This window comes from Pinus tabuliformis, chromosome X (genome assembly GCF_031772625.1).
Source record: "Pinus tabuliformis cultivar Carrire ecotype Pingquan chromosome X, CPIR1, whole genome shotgun sequence".
Taxonomy (NCBI): Eukaryota; Viridiplantae; Streptophyta; class Pinopsida; order Pinales; family Pinaceae; genus Pinus; species Pinus tabuliformis.
In genome coordinates, this window is record NC_142308.1 from 1,089,101,196 (window position 1) to 1,089,121,031 (window position 19,836).

The window sequence follows — 19,836 nt, forward strand, 5'->3', positions numbered from 1 at the left end:
AAGTATTATAGTCCCCTCCCTGATACTAAATCATAAAGCTCATATCTTTGAATATAAGAGGGTTAAATAGCCTTGAGAAGTACAGGATGATAGAAAATATGATACAGCAGGAGAAACCTCAAATTTTCTTCATGTAAGAGACAAAATGCAATACTACCACACTTGGCCAAACTCTCTCCAAAGCTTGGCCTGGCAATCAATCAGTCACCATGGACGCCTTGGGAGCCTCAAGAGGATTAGCAATAGCATGGGATGAACGAGCTATCACGCTCACTAACATCCATGCAAATCATCATTTCATTCAAGCCACCTTCCATATTATAGGGACCAATGTACATGGTCATCTTGCAAATGTCTACTTTCCCCAGGAAGCAAGAAATAAGTTAACAATTCTGAATACGTTAACTTTGCTCAACTCCACTAGAATTTATCTGCTCTGGATAACAGGAGGGGACTTCAACATGATTACTAAAATGGAGGAAAAAAGTGGAGGCAGAAACAAACTGGATAGTGAAAGTACCCACTTAAAGAATTTCATACAAAACAACTGGCTTATTGATATGCCATTCAATAATGGCATCTACACATGGAATAATAGAAGAGAAGGTACCCAACAGATTGCCTCCCGTCTTGACAGATTCCTGCTTTCAGACAATGCTATCCATCTTGGAGGAGATCTTTCTGCCTCGATCTTACCTCTGTCCGGCTCAGATCATTGGCCCATCTCGCTTCAATGGAAAAGACCTGGGAACACCACTCGAAGACCCTTTCGCTTTGAAGCCTTCTAGCTGACGCATCCAGAATCCCTTAATCTGGTACATTCAGCATGGAAAAGCTTCAGTCCCCCAGAAGGAACAAAAATGTTTCAATTCCAACAAAAACTCAAACATCTCAAACAAGACATCAAGCAGTGGAACCAATTGACCTTTGGGAACATTTTTCAAGCTCATAATGCTTTAGCTCGGGAAATGAAAAGAATCCAGCAGACAATAATAACTGAAGGAAGAACTAAAACCCTCTCAGAGCGGGAAAAGCTCCTTCATAATAAGATTGCAAAAAGAGAACAACAAGAGGAGATACTGTGGAAACAAAAATCTCGAGTTAGATGGTTAAAAGAGGGAGAGCAGATTACAAAATTTTTCCATCGCACCACCATACAGAGAAGAATGCACAACAATATCACTCATATTCAGAATCAGCAAGGAGACCGACTGGAAACACATGAGGATATTGAAAAAGAGCTCCTTACACAATTCAAAAAAGTGCATCAACAACCACAAGTCAATCGAAAACCAGCTATAGAAAAGATTATCTAGAATATCCTGAGAATTATTACAGAGGAACACAATCAACTACTCCTTCATCCGATACCTATACAGGAAGTCGAATCAGCAATGCAACAACTCAAGGAAGGAAAAGCACCTGGTCTAGATGGTTTTACCTCAAACTTCTTTCATAACTTCTGGGATCTCATTAAGGAGGAAGTTTGGCAGGTAGTAGAAGAATCACAGACTCTTCACTGTATGCTTCCATCACTGAATGCAACCTTTATTGCTCTCATCCCTAAAGAAGAGAAATCTATAACTCCAGACAAATTCAGGCCTATCACTCTCTATAATGTTATATACAAAATCATATCTAAAGTTATCGCCTCCCGCCTGAAGCCGCTGCTACCCATGCTCATCTCGCCAGAACAATCGGGATATGTGGAAGGGAGGCAAATCACAGATGGCATCATTCTCACCCATGAGATCATACACTCCTTGAAGCATCTCAAAAAAGCAGGTATGCTCCTCAAAATTGACCTTTCAAAAGCATTCGATAAGTTAAGTTGGACTTTCATTCAGAAGATGCTAACAGCCTTTGGCTTCTCTCCTCCATGGGTTAGATGGGTTATGAGTCTTATATCCTCTACTCTATTCTCCATTCTCGTCAATGGAATTCCTTCCACCCCCTTTCATCCCTCTAGAGGCATCTGTCAAGGAGATCCCCTTTCCCCCTTTCTATTTGTCCTAATGGTGGAAGGGCTAGGTCGAATTATCAAAAATGCTCTTCAAACACAACAGCTCAGAGGAATCTCCCTCCCCAATACCCCTGCGTTCACTCACCAACAATTTGTGGATGATAATATGCTGTTTGGTCACCCCTTGGTTCATGAGGCCCTTAAATTCAAATCCCTTCTAAATGAGTTCTCTGAAGCATCTGGAGCCAACATAAATAATGTCAAATCCAAAATCTTCTTCTTCCATACACCCACCATCACTCAATCATCTATAGCTTGTATTCTTGGTTTCTCGATTTCCTCTCTCCCTTCTAAATATCTGGGTGCCCCCATGACCGATTCTGCATTAAAGCACTCCTCCTGGAAAGTGCTCCTAGAAAAATTTGAAGCTCGCCTTTCCTCCTGGACTTTCAGAGCCCTAAATATGGCTAGTCATCTAGTGTTAGTCAAAGCTGTGCTACAATCAAAGCCTCTTTATCTATTCTCTGTTTTGGTAGCACCAAAATGGGTGCTTAAGAAAATAAAAAAATTCAGCGGAATTTTTTATGGGGATCCTCGGGACAAAATAGAAAATGGGCACTGGTCAAATGGACAACAGTGTGCCTTCCAAAAAATTATGGGGGTACTGGCCTCCGAGACCCTCAACATAGCAATGTTGTTATGGGAGCAAGATTATGGTGGAAATGGCTCTCTGCTCCGCACACACCTTGGGCCATCCTCTGGACTGCCAAATACGCAAACAACCGACTGCCAGATGAGTTAATTCAACTCACAGAAACGGAAAAAGGTTCCTTAATCTGGAATGCGGCCAGTCAGCACAAAGCTATAATCCAACAACATAGTTTCTGGGAAATAAGGGACGACAACAATGCACGCTTTTGGGGAGACTCCTGGCAGCAAAGACCCAAGCTAAGCAATCTGATTAGACCTCAACAAATAGAGGATTGGGAAGAGCCTCAGATGGATAAAGTCAGCCAGCATTGGATGCCTACCCTCAATCAGGGATATATATAATGCCTGTATGTGGCCCAATTCATCAGGCAAGGAACAGAGTCTATACATAATGAATTGGAGACAGAGCTTACCAATCAGAAAATTCATTTTTATGACAAGAAGGATATAATACATTGGGGATATAATTCTCGTGATACCTTTACCACACAAGAGGGATACAAACTACTGATTGGAAATCAAATAGTCAAGGATCCTCTTTGGGATAAAGTATGGTCACCCAATATCTGGCCCAAAGTCTCTACTTGCCTCTAGCTATTAAGTCAAAAAAGAATCCTCACTTGGGACAATTTGCGGAAAAAAAGCTTCCACGGGTCCTCAATATGTCCCAACTGCAAACAATAGGAAGAGACCATCCAACACCTCATGATCACATGCAATTTGGCAAATAGACTCTGGGAAAAAGTAAGCTTTAGATGTTAAAAAGAAGGCAGAGTTAAAGAGGACATTACCAACACCATCTGTAATTTGCCAATCAATCCGTACAAGAGAAAATTGCTAAAATCTTTGTGGAAAATCATCCCAGGTCTTCTCACCTAGTCTATATGGAAAGAAGGGAATCGCCGCATCTTCAAAGATCAATGCACACCAATAGAGTTCATATGGAGCAACTTTTACAATAATCTTCAGGAAACCTTAATGATCCAAACTTGGCACGAACAGGATTTCCCCACCCTTCCACAAGAGCAGAATATATGGACAAATTGGAATCTTCGGATTAAACAGGTACAAGCAAAACACAATAAATCCTCTTCACATCACCATACTCCCAGAAAATGGATTCCTCTGCCACATAATATGATTCAATTAAACTTCGACGGGGCCTCCAAAGGCAACCCAGGCAGGGCAAGATATGGAGGAATATTTAGAGATCACAAAGGCAAACCTCTATTAGTATTTCTGGGCTCAATTAGATGGGATATGAACAATTCTGCTGAGCTAGAGGGGCTGTGGCAAGGGCTTCTTCTAGCTCAACATCATGGCTTCTTTCCCTTAGTAATAGAAGGAGACTCTCAGATTCTTATCAATATGGCTAAACAGATTCTTTAGGGGACCCCTGCACACAAAGTGGTCAGTAGCTAGAGATTGGCAGAATGTTTAGAACTCATTGAACAATGGCTCACAACTAATAGAGAAATTACTTTCAAACATATCAGAAGAGAAGGCAACAAAGTGGCTGATCTTCTGGAAAATTTGGGGGTGGATAGCGATTGGACACTATGCACAGGTTCGTTCAACATAATAACCAATGCTTCCCAGTTACAGGAATATCATGAACTGGTACAAAACGATAATGCACCCCCGAATGTGGGTAATTAATTGGAATTTAATGGAGATTAAACATGAGGATGGCAGACGGCCAAGCCACATGGCCACCTGCATCCCCATCCATGCCAATTTATGGTGAGCCACCATCAAACTGCAAGCGCCATTAAGCTGGTGCTCAGGTCGAGACGCTCGCGACAGACTTAAAGCTATGGCTTTTGCAAGCCTGAATTCTTTCACCCCTTCCCCTCTCAATTGCTCTTGGCCCCCTAATGTTGCAGAGCCGAGCTCCCGCACGACAACAGGGAGGCATTTTTGGCTGCTCAGCTATGTTGATTTGGGGAATGGCTTCCATTTCTCCCATACTAATCACTGTGCTCTGAATTCTTCACAGAATACCATTGTTCCTTGCCTGAATAGCTCTATCAACTCCAGCGTAAACTCTGCCTCACCATCTGCAATTAGTGCCAATACTATTGTCATCTCGACCCACACCATATATAGCCATCCTGCCCAGGGAGCCATGACGCGTCTTCGCCACTGGATGCGCAGCAGGAGAGGCAACAGCCAAGGCCGAAACATTCCCCCCCCCCCCCCCCCACACCGCCTCCTACTAAGCTGACAATCCCTTATTCCTCCCCTTCGTCTTCTCCGTCCAAAGGTCATTCTTCTGGCAGATTTACCGCCACCCATAGTGGAAGAGGTCGAGCCCAAGCCTATAGTGCAAGCAGAAGGAACGCAACATATCAAGCGACTAACTCCTCTGTCCCCCCCATCTGTCGCACCATTCAACCCAACTCCGCTTCTACAGTACTTTGAATCGGCCTGTTATCATTGCCACTGGCACAGTAGCCTTCAGTGATAAATTCGACCACAGGATAAGCAGGATGCTTAGACCCATGATCCAATCCCAGAGACATAGGATAACAACAAGAAGAAGAAGGCAAAGGAGAAGCAAGCCATCATAGGATGGCATTACTCGAACAGCAGGTTGGCTTCGTGTGGTCGCAAAGATGGCCATGACAACATTTCGCAGGATGAGGACATCTCTGGCGGCAAGCATGCAGACGAAGGCAGTTTGGGTGGCACGCAAGCAAAAGGGAGCTCCCTGGTGGCACGTCTAAAGTGGTGGAGGATCGGGATGAGTACAAATGTCTCATTGTGGAAGAGCCTCCACCAAGCGACACCTACCCAAGAGGTTCCATGCAACCAACTATTCAAGACGCCAGGTTTCTTTTTCGATGATTCATGGGGTTTTTAATGTTTTTTCAAACTATGTGGTTAATTTTGGTAAAACTGCTTAGATGTTTATGTTGGTTTTGAAATGGGACCCTTGGGTGGGTATTTTTTTGAGTTTACTCGAATTGGTTTCCCCTCAAAGGGCAGTCCTGTTTCAGTTTTTATGGACTAATCATGACATAACTTTGTTCCGCACTGCAGAGGCCGGAGCCTAGTTGTATTTTTATTGTTTCTTTTATTAGAATTAGCATTACTTAGAAAAAAAAAATAAGGATATTGGGTGGTATTTCTTAAGAAACAATTTTATTTGTGTTGATCTTTATGAGGCTAAAAGTGTGTAGAAATGTATCCAAACTAACTTCAATACATTGCACAAAATATAGGAGGTTACATTGAAATCTACAACATAATGTTGGAGAAGCCTGAAAAAAATTGAATTTTGAAGATAGAAGTGAGCGAATTATGGATAGTGAAAGTTAAAATATTAGATGATGCATATCACACCTGTATTTTTAGCTGCACAAGAAATAGGATACTCAACCAAGGGATATGAAATTTTATAATAGTGAAGTAATGGAAAATAAATGCACTCAATAAAGGATAATCCTAGTAGGTATATAATAGACAAGGGGAATAAAAAAACTTAGAGGACACATGTCCCACCTAGTAATTTTTCATTTTATATGTGACAGGACAAACAATAGCCATTGGATGGGATGTGTTAAATGGGACATTTCCTTTATGAGTGACAATGACAAGACACCAAAAATTGGAAGGAACACTTGAATGTAGAGGATTTTTTAGAGAACCAAAAACTTGATGACTCAATGACATGCCAACATTAAGAAGCAATACAAATTTAGTCAAGACATAGTCAAAATATCATTGACATTGAGGGTATCATGCCTTGCACCCCATAAGGGGAAACCTACTTTGCTTAAAAAAAGAATGCCACAGTAGGAATTCCTCCCCCTTAAGTCCCACAATGTTCGCTTGGAGGTCATAGTCCACAAAGGGAATTGAGGACATGTTCTCATGCTACAAGAAAATGGACTCAAAGAGAGAGGACATAGAAAAGACAAATGAAATTGATAAGAAGATAATTTTCCACATGCTTAAGTAGGACATATACATCCACAATGTTGTGAAATGTCAAAATAATATCCATGATAATGTTATCTAACAAACTTTCTTTTGTGGACATTTTTGCAAATTAGATATGAAATTAGAGATAGTGAATGTCTATATCTCTCCAACAAAGAGGGTAGCAAGGTTCTAGAAAAAGGTGTCAATGAGAAAAGTAAGCTCATGGTTGAAACCCATACTAGAATTTTAGGATTTTCAAGTAACTTTTCAACATCCGATGGGTGAAAATTTGATTTTTTGGAGATTTTGAATACAATCTAATGGACATGGACATTGAAACCAACAAGATCCATATACAAATATTATAGGAACCATGAGGAGTTTAATGGTTGAAGCAAAAAGTTTTTGAAAAGAGAATGAAAGAGTATTTAATAACTGAGAAATAAAATCCCAGCTAATCTGACTCCTAACAAAAACACAAAGGCATCTCGAACAAAGATAGAGTTATAATAATGTTATTTCAAGTGGCTAAAAAAAAACCCTTGTTAAAGGTCCCAAAATTCATAAAGATCATCATCATGTGATGAGATATAAAAAATCATCCCATCATTTTTATATGTCAATCAACCATACACTTTCAAAAATTAAATAAGTAAGTTAGGTTTTTGTTTGATTATTCACCGAAGAGAGAGACATTATTGAACACCTTGTAGGGAGAATTTGGCAAAGGAAAAACCACCCTATAAGTGAAGAATTTATGATCCAAAAATTAATAAGAAATAATAACAAGAAGGCAGGTTTCCCTTTAGGGTTTCTTCGGTAGGTTATGTGTCTCATGCATATTTTTATGGGATTTATTTCATATTTTATTCCCCTGCAAGTATATGTTAAAAGAGCCTTGTATTTATTGTTCGAATTATTAAGTAATTCAGTAAGCAGATCAGATTAGGTTCTTAGAATTTAACAATGAGAAAAGTTTGGTGAGAGATCTAAAGAAAAGTCAATTTAAATCACACTAAGGCTATGTGAGTTTGCTCTGAGGCCAAACAGTAACGAAATCGCTTAGGAAGAACGAGAATTTTTGAAGCTGGATGGATGTCTTCCAAGTATAATTTGGGTTCTCCTGAGGCTATTCGAAAGGCTATTTACACTTTGTGACAGACCCAAAGGTTTTCTAAGGCGAATTCGGTGCTCTTGAGAAAATAGATCAAAAGGGTGTCCTGAAATAGCTAGATCATTTCCGAGGTAGCTAGATTATTTATGAGGTAGCTTGGCTTATCTGAGGCAACTCAACCTTACCTTGAGGCAATGAGATAACGTTTGAGTAGCTCGACCACATCTGTACCAGACTATGAAGTATTTTCGGTTTCGAAGTAGCTTCAGAGGGGCTTCTTTTTGAGGTGTTTTCGGAGTATCCCTCGATAAATAAACAACTATGACCCTCATAAGGACAACAACCGTATTGTTTTGTTTAGGCCGCGGATTAATATAGAATCATCCAGGATTAAATTGCAGCTGACACTACTTAGTTGAATTTCGTTTTAGTATTGAATCATTGTATATAGTTACGCCGTAAGGCGTTTCCCTCTGAGATAAACTCCCCCAGATGCCTTTCTGTCTTAAGCGTAGTCGTCGGATCTTCTGTTAGACGATTGAAGTGAAATCAGCCGTCCAATTTAATAAGAAATATTTTAAAACATTAAAAAAAACCGTTATCGAACCCGTCATGACGCGTGGATATCAACGTTTGATGTAGAGGAGGGCGGGGATGTTGAGGAGGGCGCAGGCGGAGTCGCTCCAGAGGAGGGCGGGGACCTGCAGAGAAGCGTGCAGAGAAACGTTCGTGCAGACTCCTGGGTGTGCAGATGCTCAGTGCGCCTTTCTCTGGGTTTGGCTGCAGTTCCTGCACTTTTCATGACAATTGGAGGGATCCTCGTTCCCGAGACTCCCAACAGTCTGATAGAACGCAGGCATCTAGAGAGAGGGCGCGCTATCCTGGAGAAGACCAGGGGCACCAAGCATGCAGATGCAGAGTATGAGGAGAAGACCAGGGGCACCAAGCATGTAGATGCAGAGTATGAGGATATGCTGGATGCAAGTGCATTGGCTAACGCCATCGAACATCCATTCAGGAATATTTTGGAGAGGAGGAATCGGCCACAGCTAGTGATGGCCATCTGCCTGCCCATGTTTCAGATCTTGACTGGAATCAATTCCATATTGTTCTATGCCCCTGTTCTTTTCGGCAGTTTGGGCTTTGGTTCAAATGCTTCCCTGTATTCGTCTGTTTTAACCGGAGCTGTTCTTGTACTTTCCACCCTGGTATCAATTGCAACTGTTGACAGGTTGGGCCGCAGAACCTTGTTTTTTGGTGGTGGTATTCTGATGATATCATGTCAGGTAAGAGCAAAGCTGACACACGGCAGACCTTTTTTAATTTTGTTGCATCTTGTTTTCAAGCATGTCAGCATACATCCTCGATGTATGTGGCTTTTCAGATGGTGAAACCCAGGGTTATTAGATAATAGACACCCATGTTTTCACCATAGCTAGGGATGCCCCATGAAGGAAAACTATATTTTTGGAGGATTCCTGTGTTTCAACTCTAGGAGCCAAATGCACTTGATGATTTTTAATCGAATATTAGTTCAAAATAAGGCTTGAACTGTGGGAAGTGCATCAGTCCCTTACTTTTACACCAGGGAAACAAAGCTCCCGATATTGTAACGATATTGTCCTATCTTTTGACAGCTTGCTGTTGGCATAATCTTGAGTGTAAAGTTCGGAGGAAACAAACAACTATCCAAAGGCTTCTCAGCATTGGTGGTAACAGTTATCTGTTTATTTGTGGCTGGATTTGGGTGGTCATGGGGTTCTCTTGGATGGACTGTGCCAAGTGAAATTTTCCACTAGAAACCCGTTCTGCTGGACAGGCCATAACTGTCTCTGTGAACTTTCTTTTCACATTTGCAATTGCACAGGCCTTCCTATCTCTTTTATGTACTTTCAAGTATGGGATTTTCCTATTCTTTGCAGGCTGGATCTGTATCATGACTGTCTTTGTATACCTCTTCTTGCCAGAAACTAAGGGTGTACCCATTGAAGAAATGATTTTTCAATGGAGAAAACATTGGTTTTGGAAGAATATAGTTCCACCCGTGGATGAGGGGGCACAGACTTTGAAGGAACCAGATCTGTGATTGATGTAAAGACTAATTTAGGTTGTATCTTTGTATACCTTTTCTTGCCAGAAACTAAGGGTGTAACTAAGGGTGTACCCATCGAAGAAATGATTTTTCAATGGAGAAAGCATTGGTTTTGGAAGAATATAGTTCCACCCGTGGATGAGGCGGCACAGACTTTGAAGCAACCACATCTGTGATTGATGTAAAGACTAATTTAGGTTCTGTGATTGATGTAAAGAGTAATTTAGTTTATGAGTTTGCTCCACTCTTTATTGTAACTTGCAAGTGTATGTGTATTTAAGTAGGATTTATCTCCACATATAAATTCATTCCGCCGCCTTCAAGGGAGATTGCAGAAAGAAAGCTGTAAATGTAAATGCAGTATCCTGTGGCCCTCTGTGGCAGAGTAGTATTTGGTTGTTCTTCCCTTAGTATTCCATTTGTATTTTTTGTTGCCGATCCCAATCACGGCATCCCACAAATGTATTTTGTTTGATTATACTACTCTATCAACATTGAGGAAAATTTACAGAACTGTAACTGTTGTTTGTTCATGGACCGAAAATTTCTGGACTAGCCTTGTGAGGAGCATATGGCTGATTAACATTTATTTTCTAGACAAATATCCGAGTTCATTATTTCAGATCTATCCAAAAGTGAATTATGTGCATCAAAGTTACTATGTTTCAAAGCATAACTGACATTTATCCAAAACTAAATTGTGTCAAAGTTACTGTGCTTCAAAGCATAACTGTTCTTTATCCAGAACTAAATGTTGTGTATCAAAGCTACTATGCTTCAAAGGAACTAAACCATAAGCTATTTTTTCTTCGATTTTTTCACATTTATATCATATCATTTATCAGGTTACAACGTTTGTGGACATCTCAACATTGGTTTTGGAAGAATATAGTTCCACCCGTGGATGAGGGGGCACAGACTTTGAAGGAACCAGATCTGTGATTGATGTAAAGACTAATTTAGGTTGTATCTTTGTATACCTCTTCTTGCCAGAAACTAAGGGTGTAACTAAGGGTGTACCCATCGAAGAAATTATTTTTCAATGGAGAAAGCATTGGTTTTGGAAGAATATAGTTCCACCCGTGGATGAGGCGGCACAGACTTTGAAGCAACCACATCTGTGATTGATGTAAAGACTAATTTAGGTTCTGTGATTGATGTAAAGAGTAATTTAGTTTATGAGTTTGCTCCACTCTTTATTGTAACTTGCAAGTGTATGTGTATTTAAGTAGGATTTATCTCCACATATAAATTCATTCCGCCGCCTTCAAGGGAGATTGCAGAAAGAAAGCTGTAAATGTAAATGCAGTATCCTGTGGCCCTCTGTGGCAGAGTAGTATTTGGTTGTTCTTCCCTTAGTATTCCATTTGTATTTTTTGTTGCCGGTCCCAATCACGGCATCCCACAAATGTATTTTGTTTGATTATACTACTCTATCAACATTGAGGAAAATTTACAGAACTGTAACTGTTGTTTGTTCATGGACCGAAAATTTCTGGACTAGCCTTGTGAGGAGCATATGGCTGATTAACATTTATTTCCTAGATCAAATTGAAGAGGATGACTTCCTTCTGTGCAGTGCTCCCATCAACCAGGGGCACCAAGAGACAGAGTGATAGAGGCTTGTCCAAGAGGCCTGCCTGAAATAAGTGGTCTGCCTCCACATATCTAGATCTTATCTCCTGTCTCCATCTCTAGAAAGTGGCCTGCCTGGGGAAAGAAGTGGCCTGCTAAGGTATGTCGGGGGAAGGTCATTCTTTCTTCTTCGGAGGTATTCTATGAGGTCTAAAAAAGAAAAGAAAAACACTAATTACACCAGAAAATGCATATATTATATATGTCATTACGCTTTCTTATCAATGCATCTATTATATATGTCATTACGCTTTAAGGCTCAACCATCCGTCCAAGGTTTCTCCAGTCTGGAAGGCTAACCTCGTTCTGGTATGACTCGTTCAAGTCAATCCTTTGATTGAATGGTTTAGACGGTATGGCTGGGCTGAAGGTAAGTATTCCTCCTTTGCTTATCGCGAAGAAAGGGAAACATACTAATCATCGGAAACATATCCCCGTAATGGTTGAGCCTTAAACCTTTTCAGACTCCCAACAGTCTGATAGAACGCAGGCATCTAGAGAGAGGGCGCGCTATCCTGGAGAAGACCAGGGGCACCAAGCATGCAGATGCAGAGTATGAGGAGAAGACCAGGGGCACCAAGCATGCAGATGCAGAGTATGAGGATATGCTGGATGCAAGTGCATTGGCTAACGCCATCGAACATCCATTCAGGAATATTTTGGAGAGGAGGAATCGGCCACAGCTAGTGATGGCCATCTGCCTGCCCATGTTTCAGATCTTGACTGGAATCAATTCCATATTGTTCTATGCCCCTGTTCTTTTCGGAAGTTTGGGCTTTGGTTCAAATGCTTCCCTGTATTCGTCTGTTTTAACCGGAGCTGTTCTTGTACTTTCCACCCTGGTATCAATTGCAACTGTTGACAGGTTGGGTCGCAGAACCTTCTTTTTTGGTGGTGGTATTCTGATGATATCATGTCAGGTAAGAGCAAAGCTGACACACGGCAGACCTTTTTTAATTTTGTTGCATCTTGTTTTCAAGCATGTCAGCATACATCCTAGATGTATGTGGCTTTTCAGATGGTGAAACCCAGGGTTATTAGATAATAGACACCCATGTTTTCACCATAGCTAGGGATGCCCCATGAAGGAAAACTATATTTTTGGAGGATTCCTGTGTTTCAACTCTAGGAGCCAAATGCACTTGATGATTTTTAATCGAATATTAGTTCAAAATAAGGCTTGAACTGTGGGAAGTGCATCAGTCCCTTACTTTTACACCAGGGAAACAAAGCTCCCGATATTGTAACGATATTGTCCTATCTTTTGACAGCTTGCTGTTGGCATAATCTTGAGTGTAAAGTTCGGAGGAAACAAACAACTATCCAAAGGCTTCTCAGCATTGGTGGTAACAGTTATCTGTTTATTTGTGGCTGGATTTGGGTGGTCATGGGGTTCTCTTGGATGGACTGTGCCAAGTGAAATTTTCCCACTAGAAACCCGTTCTGCTGGACAGGCCATAACTGTCTCTGTGAACTTTCTTTTCACATTTGCAATTGCACAGGCCTTCCTATCTCTTTTATGTACTTTCAAGTATGGGATTTTCCTATTCTTTGCAGGCTGGATCTGTATCATGACTGTCTTTGTATACCTCTTCTTGCCAGAAACTAAGGGTGTACCCATTGAAGAAATGATTTTTCAATGGAGAAAACATTGGTTTTGGAAGAATATAGTTCCACCCGTGGATGAGGGGGAACAGACTTTGAAGGAACCAGATCTGTGATTGATGTAAAGACTAATTTAGGTTGTATCTTTGTATACCTCTTCTTGCCAGAAACTAAGGGTGTAACTAAGGGTGTACCCATCGAAGAAATGATTTTTCAATGGAGAAAGCATTGGTTTTGGAAGAATATAGTTCCACCCGTGGATGAGGCGGCACAGACTTTGAAGCAACCACATCTGTGATTGATGTAAAGACTAATTTAGGTTCTGTGATTGATGTAAAGAGTAATTTAGTTTATGAGTTTGCTCCACTCTTTATTGTAACTTGCAAGTGTATGTGTATTTAAGTAGGATTTATCTCCACATATAAATTCATTCCGCCGCCTTCAAGGGAGATTGCAGAAAGAAAGCTGTAAATGTAAATGCAGTATCCTGTGGCCCTCTGTGGCAGAGTAGTATTTGGTTGTTCTTCCCTTAGTATTCCATTTGTATTTTTTGTTGCCGATCCCAATCACGGCATCCCACAAATGTATTTTGTTTGATTATACTACTCTATCAACATTGAGGAAAATTTACAGAACTGTAACTGTTGTTTGTTCATGGACCGAAAATTTCTGGACTAGCCTTGTGAGGAGCATATGGCTGATTAACATTTATTTTCTAGACAAATATCCGAGTTCATTATTTCAGATCTATCCAAAAGTGAATTATGTGCATCAAAGTTACTATGTTTCAAAGCATAACTGACATTTATCCAAAACTAAATTGTGTCAAAGTTACTGTGCTTCAAAGCATAACTGTTCTTTATCCAGAACTAAATGTTGTGTATCAAAGCTACTATGCTTCAAAGGAACTAAACCATAAGCTATTTTTTCTTCGATTTTTTCACATTTATATCATATCATTTATCAGGTTACAACGTTTGTGGACATCTCAACATTGGTTTTGGAAGAATATAGTTCCACCCGTGGATGAGGGGGCACAGACTTTGAAGGAACCAGATCTGTGATTGATGTAAAGACTAATTTAGGTTGTATCTTTGTATACCTCTTCTTGCCAGAAACTAAGGGTGTAACTAAGGGTGTACCCATCGAAGAAATGATTTTTCAATGGAGAAAGCATTGGTTTTGGAAGAATATAGTTCCACCCGTGGATGAGGCGGCACAGACTTTGAAGCAACCACATCTGTGATTGATGTAAAGACTAATTTAGGTTCTGTGATTTATGTAAAGAGTAATTTAGTTTATGAGTTTGCTCCACTCTTTATTGTAACTTGCAAGTGTATGTGTATTTAAGTAGGATTTATCTCCACATATAAATTCATTCCGCCGCCTTCAAGGGAGATTGCAGAAAGAAAGCTGTAAATGTAAATGCAGTATCCTGTGGCCCTCTGTGGCAGAGTAGTATTTGGTTGTTCTTCCCTTAGTATTCCATTTGTATTTTTTGTTGCCGATCCCAATCACGGCATCCCACAAATGTATTTTGTTTGATTATACTACTCTATCAACATTGAGGAAAATTTACAGAACTGTAACTGTTGTTTGTTCATGGACCAAAAATTTCTGGACTAGCCTTGTGAGGAGCATATGGCTGATTAACATTTATTTTCTAGACAAATATCCGAGTTCATTATTTCAGATCTATCCAAAAGTGAATTATGTGCATCAAAGTTACTATGTTTCAAAGCATAACTGACATTTATCCAAAACTAAATTGTGTCAAAGTTACTGTGCTTCAAAGCATAACTGTTCTTTATCCAGAACTAAATGTTGTGTATCAAAGCTACTATGCTTCAAAGGAACTAAACCATAAGCTATTTTTTCTTCGATTTTTTCACATTTATATGGTATCATTTATCAGGTTACAACGTTTGTGGACATCTCTGTTGGTATCCATCCACTTCAAAGCATAACTGGCCTTTATCCAAAACTAAGTTATGTGTATCAAAGTTACTGTGCTTCCAAGCATAATTAAATTATAATTTATAAGCTATTTTTTCTTAGATTTTTTTATATATTTGATATTATTTATCAGGCTTACAACATTTGTGGATATCTCTGTTGGTATCCAGCCCTTTTAAAAGAAGAATGTGTATCAAAGTTACTATGTTTCAAAGGATAGCTTGGCTTTATCCAAAAATTGAATTATGTATATAACATGCTTCAAAGCAGAGCTAAAGTATAAGCTAAATTTCATTGGATTTTTATACATATTTTCTTTTACTTATCAGACTTACAACGTTGTAAATATCTCTATTGCTATCCAGCTGCTTTAATGAAAGGCTGCAGAAAGAACACTGGAAATGTAAATGCAGTATTCTGTATTCATTTTTGTCAGAGTAGTATTTGGTTGCTTTTCCAATAGTACTTCGTTTGTATTTGATTGGCTACCTCAATCATGGCATTCCGGTTATAAACTTTATTTTATGGACATGGAAGGAAATTTACAAAACAGAATTGTTTTATTACTTCTGAGATTTAGATGCTAGAAAAATATTCTGGACTAGATTTGTGATTAACAATAGTATGTCTGGAAATTATTCTTACAACGTTGTAAATATCTCTATTGCTATCCAGCTGCTTTAATGAAAGGCTGCAGAAAGAACACTGGAAATGTAAATGCAGTATTCTGTATTCATTTTTGGAGTAGTATTTGGTTGCTTTTCCAATAGTACTTTGTTTGTATTTGATTGGCTACCTCAATCATGGCATTCCGGTTATAAACTTTATTTTATGGACATTGAAGGAAATTTATAAAACAGAATTGTTTTATTACTTCTGAGATTTAGATGCTAGAAAAATATTCTGGACTAGATTTGTGATTAACAATAGTATGTCTGGAAATTATTCTGGATCAGATTTGTGATTAATAATAGCCTACAGTAGTCCAGGGGTTTTGGATTGATGGTGAATGAGTGCACTGTTAAGACACTCCTTGCGATAGATCACTGGTTCAAATCCAAAAACAAATAACCTACAAACCAACTATATCTGAAATCATTACACATAAAGTTATTGTGCCTTTCTCCAAAACTGAGTTACGTATGAAAATTATTATGTTTCAAAGCATAACTCAAATATAAACTAATTTCTTTTGGACTTCCAAAACGAGACTGCAGTACTTTGTATCTGGTTGCTTTTTCTTTATTTTTGATTGGCTACCTCAATCATGACATCCCATAAATTTATTTTGTTTGATTTTGTCTACTGTTTTTTTAAGGTAAATAAAACACAGAAATTTATTTTGTTTGAATTTGTCTAATTATTTTTCTAAGGTAAATAAAACCTTTTTGTTGGCATCGATAAAATATACAAAACTGGACTGATAGTTCTGTAATTTAGATGGAGGAAATTTTCTACTTTCCACCCTGGTATCAATTGCAACTGTTGACAGGTTGGGCCGCAGAACCTTGTTTTTTGGTGGTGGTATTCTGATATCATGTCAGGTAAGAGCAAAGCTGACACACGGCAGACCTTTTTTAATTTTGTTGCATCTTGTTTTCAAGCATGTCAGCATACATCCTCGATGTATGTGGCTTTTCAGATGGTGAAACCCAGGGTTATTAGATAATAGACACCCATGTTTTCACCATAGCTAGGGAGCTATGGATGCCCCCATGAAGGAAAACTATATTTTTGGAGGATTCCTGTGTTTCAACTCTAGGAGCCAAATGCACTTGATGATTTTTAATCGAATATTAGTTCAAAATAAGGCTTGAACTGTGGGAAGTGCATCAGTCCCTTACTTTTACACCAGGGAAACAAAGCTCCCGATATTATGCTTTCTCTTTTAGGGGTTGGTTGAAACCATTGTTGCTATCTGTGCTTGAGTGCTTTTGTGGCCTGTTCCACTTACATTTGCAGAGTTGAATCGGAATCCTGAGTTTTGCCTATATGAGCCGAGTAAGTGAGAGGAAAGCTAGAATAAATATGCTTCAATTGTATTCCTGGTTTCTTTTATTCGGCATGGAAGCCTGTATGACTTCTTAAAAGGATAGGAATTGCTGTAAGTGTTAGGGGGAAATTGGTTGTAAAATCTCTCTAATTAAATTAGTAGTTGTGACCACATCCATTAAGTAGCTTGTAAAGAGGGATTTTGTAGTGACTCCAAGTTCATATGCCATGCCATGTGTAACAGGGACATGCGAACCTGTTTTCAAAGTTCCAAATTCCAAACCCCTTATTTAATCCCAACAACTGGTTGCACTGGGAAGAAAAGCCCTCGAATTACTATTGTCTGTTTAAGAAAAGTTTAGTAGCAGCTTATGGAAAGTTTTTTTGGCCTTTCTTTTTGGGTTGCTTCCTGTTGGACCCGTCAGTAACAATATTGTCCTATCTTTTGACAGGTTGCTGTTGGCATAATCTTGAGTGTAAAGTTCGGAGGAAACAAACAACTATCCAAAGGCTTCTCAGCATTGGTGGTAACAGTTATCTGTTTATTTGTGGCTGGATTTGGGTGGTCATGGGGTTCTCTTGGATGGACTGTGCCAAGTGAAATTTTCCCACTAGAAACCCGTTCTGCTGGACAGGCCATAACTGTCTCTGTGAACTTTCTTTTCACATTTGCAATTGCACAGGCCTTCCTATCTCTTTTATGTACTTTCAAGTATGGGATTTTCCTATTCTTTGCAGGCTGGATCTGTATCATGACTGTCTTTGTATACCTCTTCTTGCCAGAAACTAAGGGTGTACCCATTGAAGAAATGATTTTTCAATGGAGAAAACATTGGTTTTGGAAGAATATAGTTCCACCCGTGGATGAGGGGGCACAGACTTTGAAGGAACCAGATCTGTGATTGATGTAAAGACTAATTTAGGTTGTATCTTTGTATACCTCTTCTTGCCAGAAACTAAGGGTGTAACTAAGGGTGTACCCATCGAAGAAATGATTTTTCAATGGAGAAAGCATTGGTTTTGGAAGAATATAGTTCCACCCGTGGATGAGGCGGCACAGACTTTGAAGCAACCACATCTGTGATTGATGTAAAGACTAATTTAGGTTCTGTGATTGATGTAAAGAGTAATTTAGTTTATGAGTTTGCTCCACTCTTTATTGTAACTTGCAAGTGTATGTGTATTTAAGTAGGATTTATCTCCACATATATAGAAGGGTATATGTACAGTGTTTCCATACATGGATATATAATGAATCACATAGAAATTGTTTCCTCCGCACATGTAAAAAGCACTCCCATATATGTGTATGCACATATAAGTAGTTTCTCATGGATATGTAAAAAAACACTCATGCACTTCCACTCGTATATAGAGGTGTTTGACACATATATAGAAGCTTCATGTCGTTTCATATAAATAATAAAAACCTGAACTTAAATGAAATCATGTCTGCCAAGGGCTTCTTGCTTGATGGCTACCGGAAGATTGAATTCCAGAGCTGTATTTCTGATCTCCATGTCACTGAGAAGTTTGCTGAACAGTTCCCTCATCTTTCACTACAATACAAACCAAGCCAATGGATGCCTTTTGAGGGATGACCCTAGAATATGAAGTGTCTTCATTTAAGTGTGAGCTTCTGGCTAGGCCTAGAGCCAGCTCATAGAGTGTCATACAATTTGCTTTCACCTTCTGTATTTGCTTACTTTGAGATGTCAATTTCCCAGAAATCTCTGCGTGACTTTTCTATCTGCACATAGAAGAATAGCCAGTCTGCTGTTGAAGTATGAAAGGGCTACTTGTGTATCTCAACTTGGTGATCATTTATTATCTGGGCTCTTCACAGGTCTGAGGACTCACAAAGAATACACCGACCCAAATGATCGTGTCCCACCTTTCTTTTCTAGATCTCCCCAGTAGATATTGTGCCACCTGCTGAGAAGAGAACCTTCACTTAAATCAATTCAATTTTCCACAGGACAACTTACCTGTTGAATTTTGGTAGTTCTCTTAACTCGATAATTGTTTGTTATGATTTTACACTCAGGTTGATATTTTCTTTTATTTATTATGCAACATAAAACAATTATACAAAGAAGTACAACAGAAAAACATGAAGAGACAGCCACACAAGAAGTTACACGGGAAATCCCCACTCCAAGGGGAGAAACCCAGCAATCCTTTCATTATGGAATCAAGTCAACAAGACATCAAGTCATATACAAACCAACCAGTAATGTAGCTAAGATAACCAACCTCCAAGTGCCAAGTCAACCCTCGAGCATACCAAGACAAAATGCTTCCAAATCTGTCCACAAAAGAGGTCTGCTTCAGTTCTCCAAAAGCCGAATTTTGCCTTCTGCCTCAGCCTCAGATTATGCCACAGAGCTTAGCACTATATTTCAAAATAAAAGCCTCCAACTTCACATGGTTCCACTTCTCATTATTTCACAGAGTAATATGCCTCAGACTTCACACTTACTTCCATAGGAACGAGCCACAAAACCCCAGAGAATTATGCCTCAGGCTTTGTCTTCTACTTGACCTTCCAAGTCTCCTTGAGCAAGGGCAGATCAGAGATATGTTTTACTTCTTTTTTCGGCCTCTGAGATCAGAAATATGTGTGAGATGTATCAAATGAGGAATGCGAGAGGGCTATATGTATAGTCTCCAAGCCTTGCGGAGGGCTATATGTATAGCTAGCATCCTTATGGTTGTTTAACAATTACCTCTTTTTCTAAATTTCCTTTACGAAAAATTTGCTTGAAATCCATTTGATAAACTTTGAAGTTTTCAAACCTGAAAATTCGAAGAACATTCCCTCAAATTGCACATATT

At 39.3% G+C, this 19,836-nt stretch overlaps 3 protein-coding genes and 1 pseudogene across 4 annotated transcripts; all 4 read left to right on the forward strand.

The window, feature by feature from the left end:
• The first annotated feature begins 209 nt into the window (after positions 1-209).
• LOC149143608 (uncharacterized) lies at positions 210-788 on the forward strand. The gene has a single exon (XM_089451892.1). The coding sequence runs from the start codon at positions 210-212 to the stop codon at positions 786-788; it is 579 nt and encodes a 192-aa protein (XP_089308018.1).
• A 606-nt stretch (positions 789-1,394) lies between these two features.
• Positions 1,395-10,436, forward strand: LOC149143609 (sugar carrier protein A-like; annotated as a pseudogene). The gene is made up of 3 exons (XR_016265118.1): positions 1,395-1,785; positions 8,313-9,004; positions 9,356-10,436. The product of XR_016265118.1 is annotated as a sugar carrier protein A-like (transcript).
• Positions 10,437-10,724: 288 nt separating this feature from the next.
• Positions 10,725-13,798, forward strand: LOC149143610 (sugar carrier protein A-like). The gene is made up of 2 exons (XM_089450344.1): positions 10,725-12,365; positions 12,717-13,798. The coding sequence occupies exons 1-2, from the start codon at positions 12,051-12,053 to the stop codon at positions 13,164-13,166; spliced, it is 765 nt and encodes a 254-aa protein (XP_089306470.1). The 5' UTR covers positions 10,725-12,050; the 3' UTR covers positions 13,167-13,798.
• Positions 13,799-16,700: 2,902 nt separating this feature from the next.
• Positions 16,701-18,223, forward strand: LOC149143611 (sugar carrier protein A-like). Its single transcript, XM_089450345.1, has 2 exons — positions 16,701-17,007; positions 17,451-18,223. Exons 1-2 carry the CDS (start codon positions 16,999-17,001, stop codon positions 17,898-17,900), a joined length of 459 nt encoding a protein of 152 aa, XP_089306471.1. The 5' UTR covers positions 16,701-16,998; the 3' UTR covers positions 17,901-18,223.
• Positions 18,224-19,836: the final 1,613 nt, after the last annotated feature.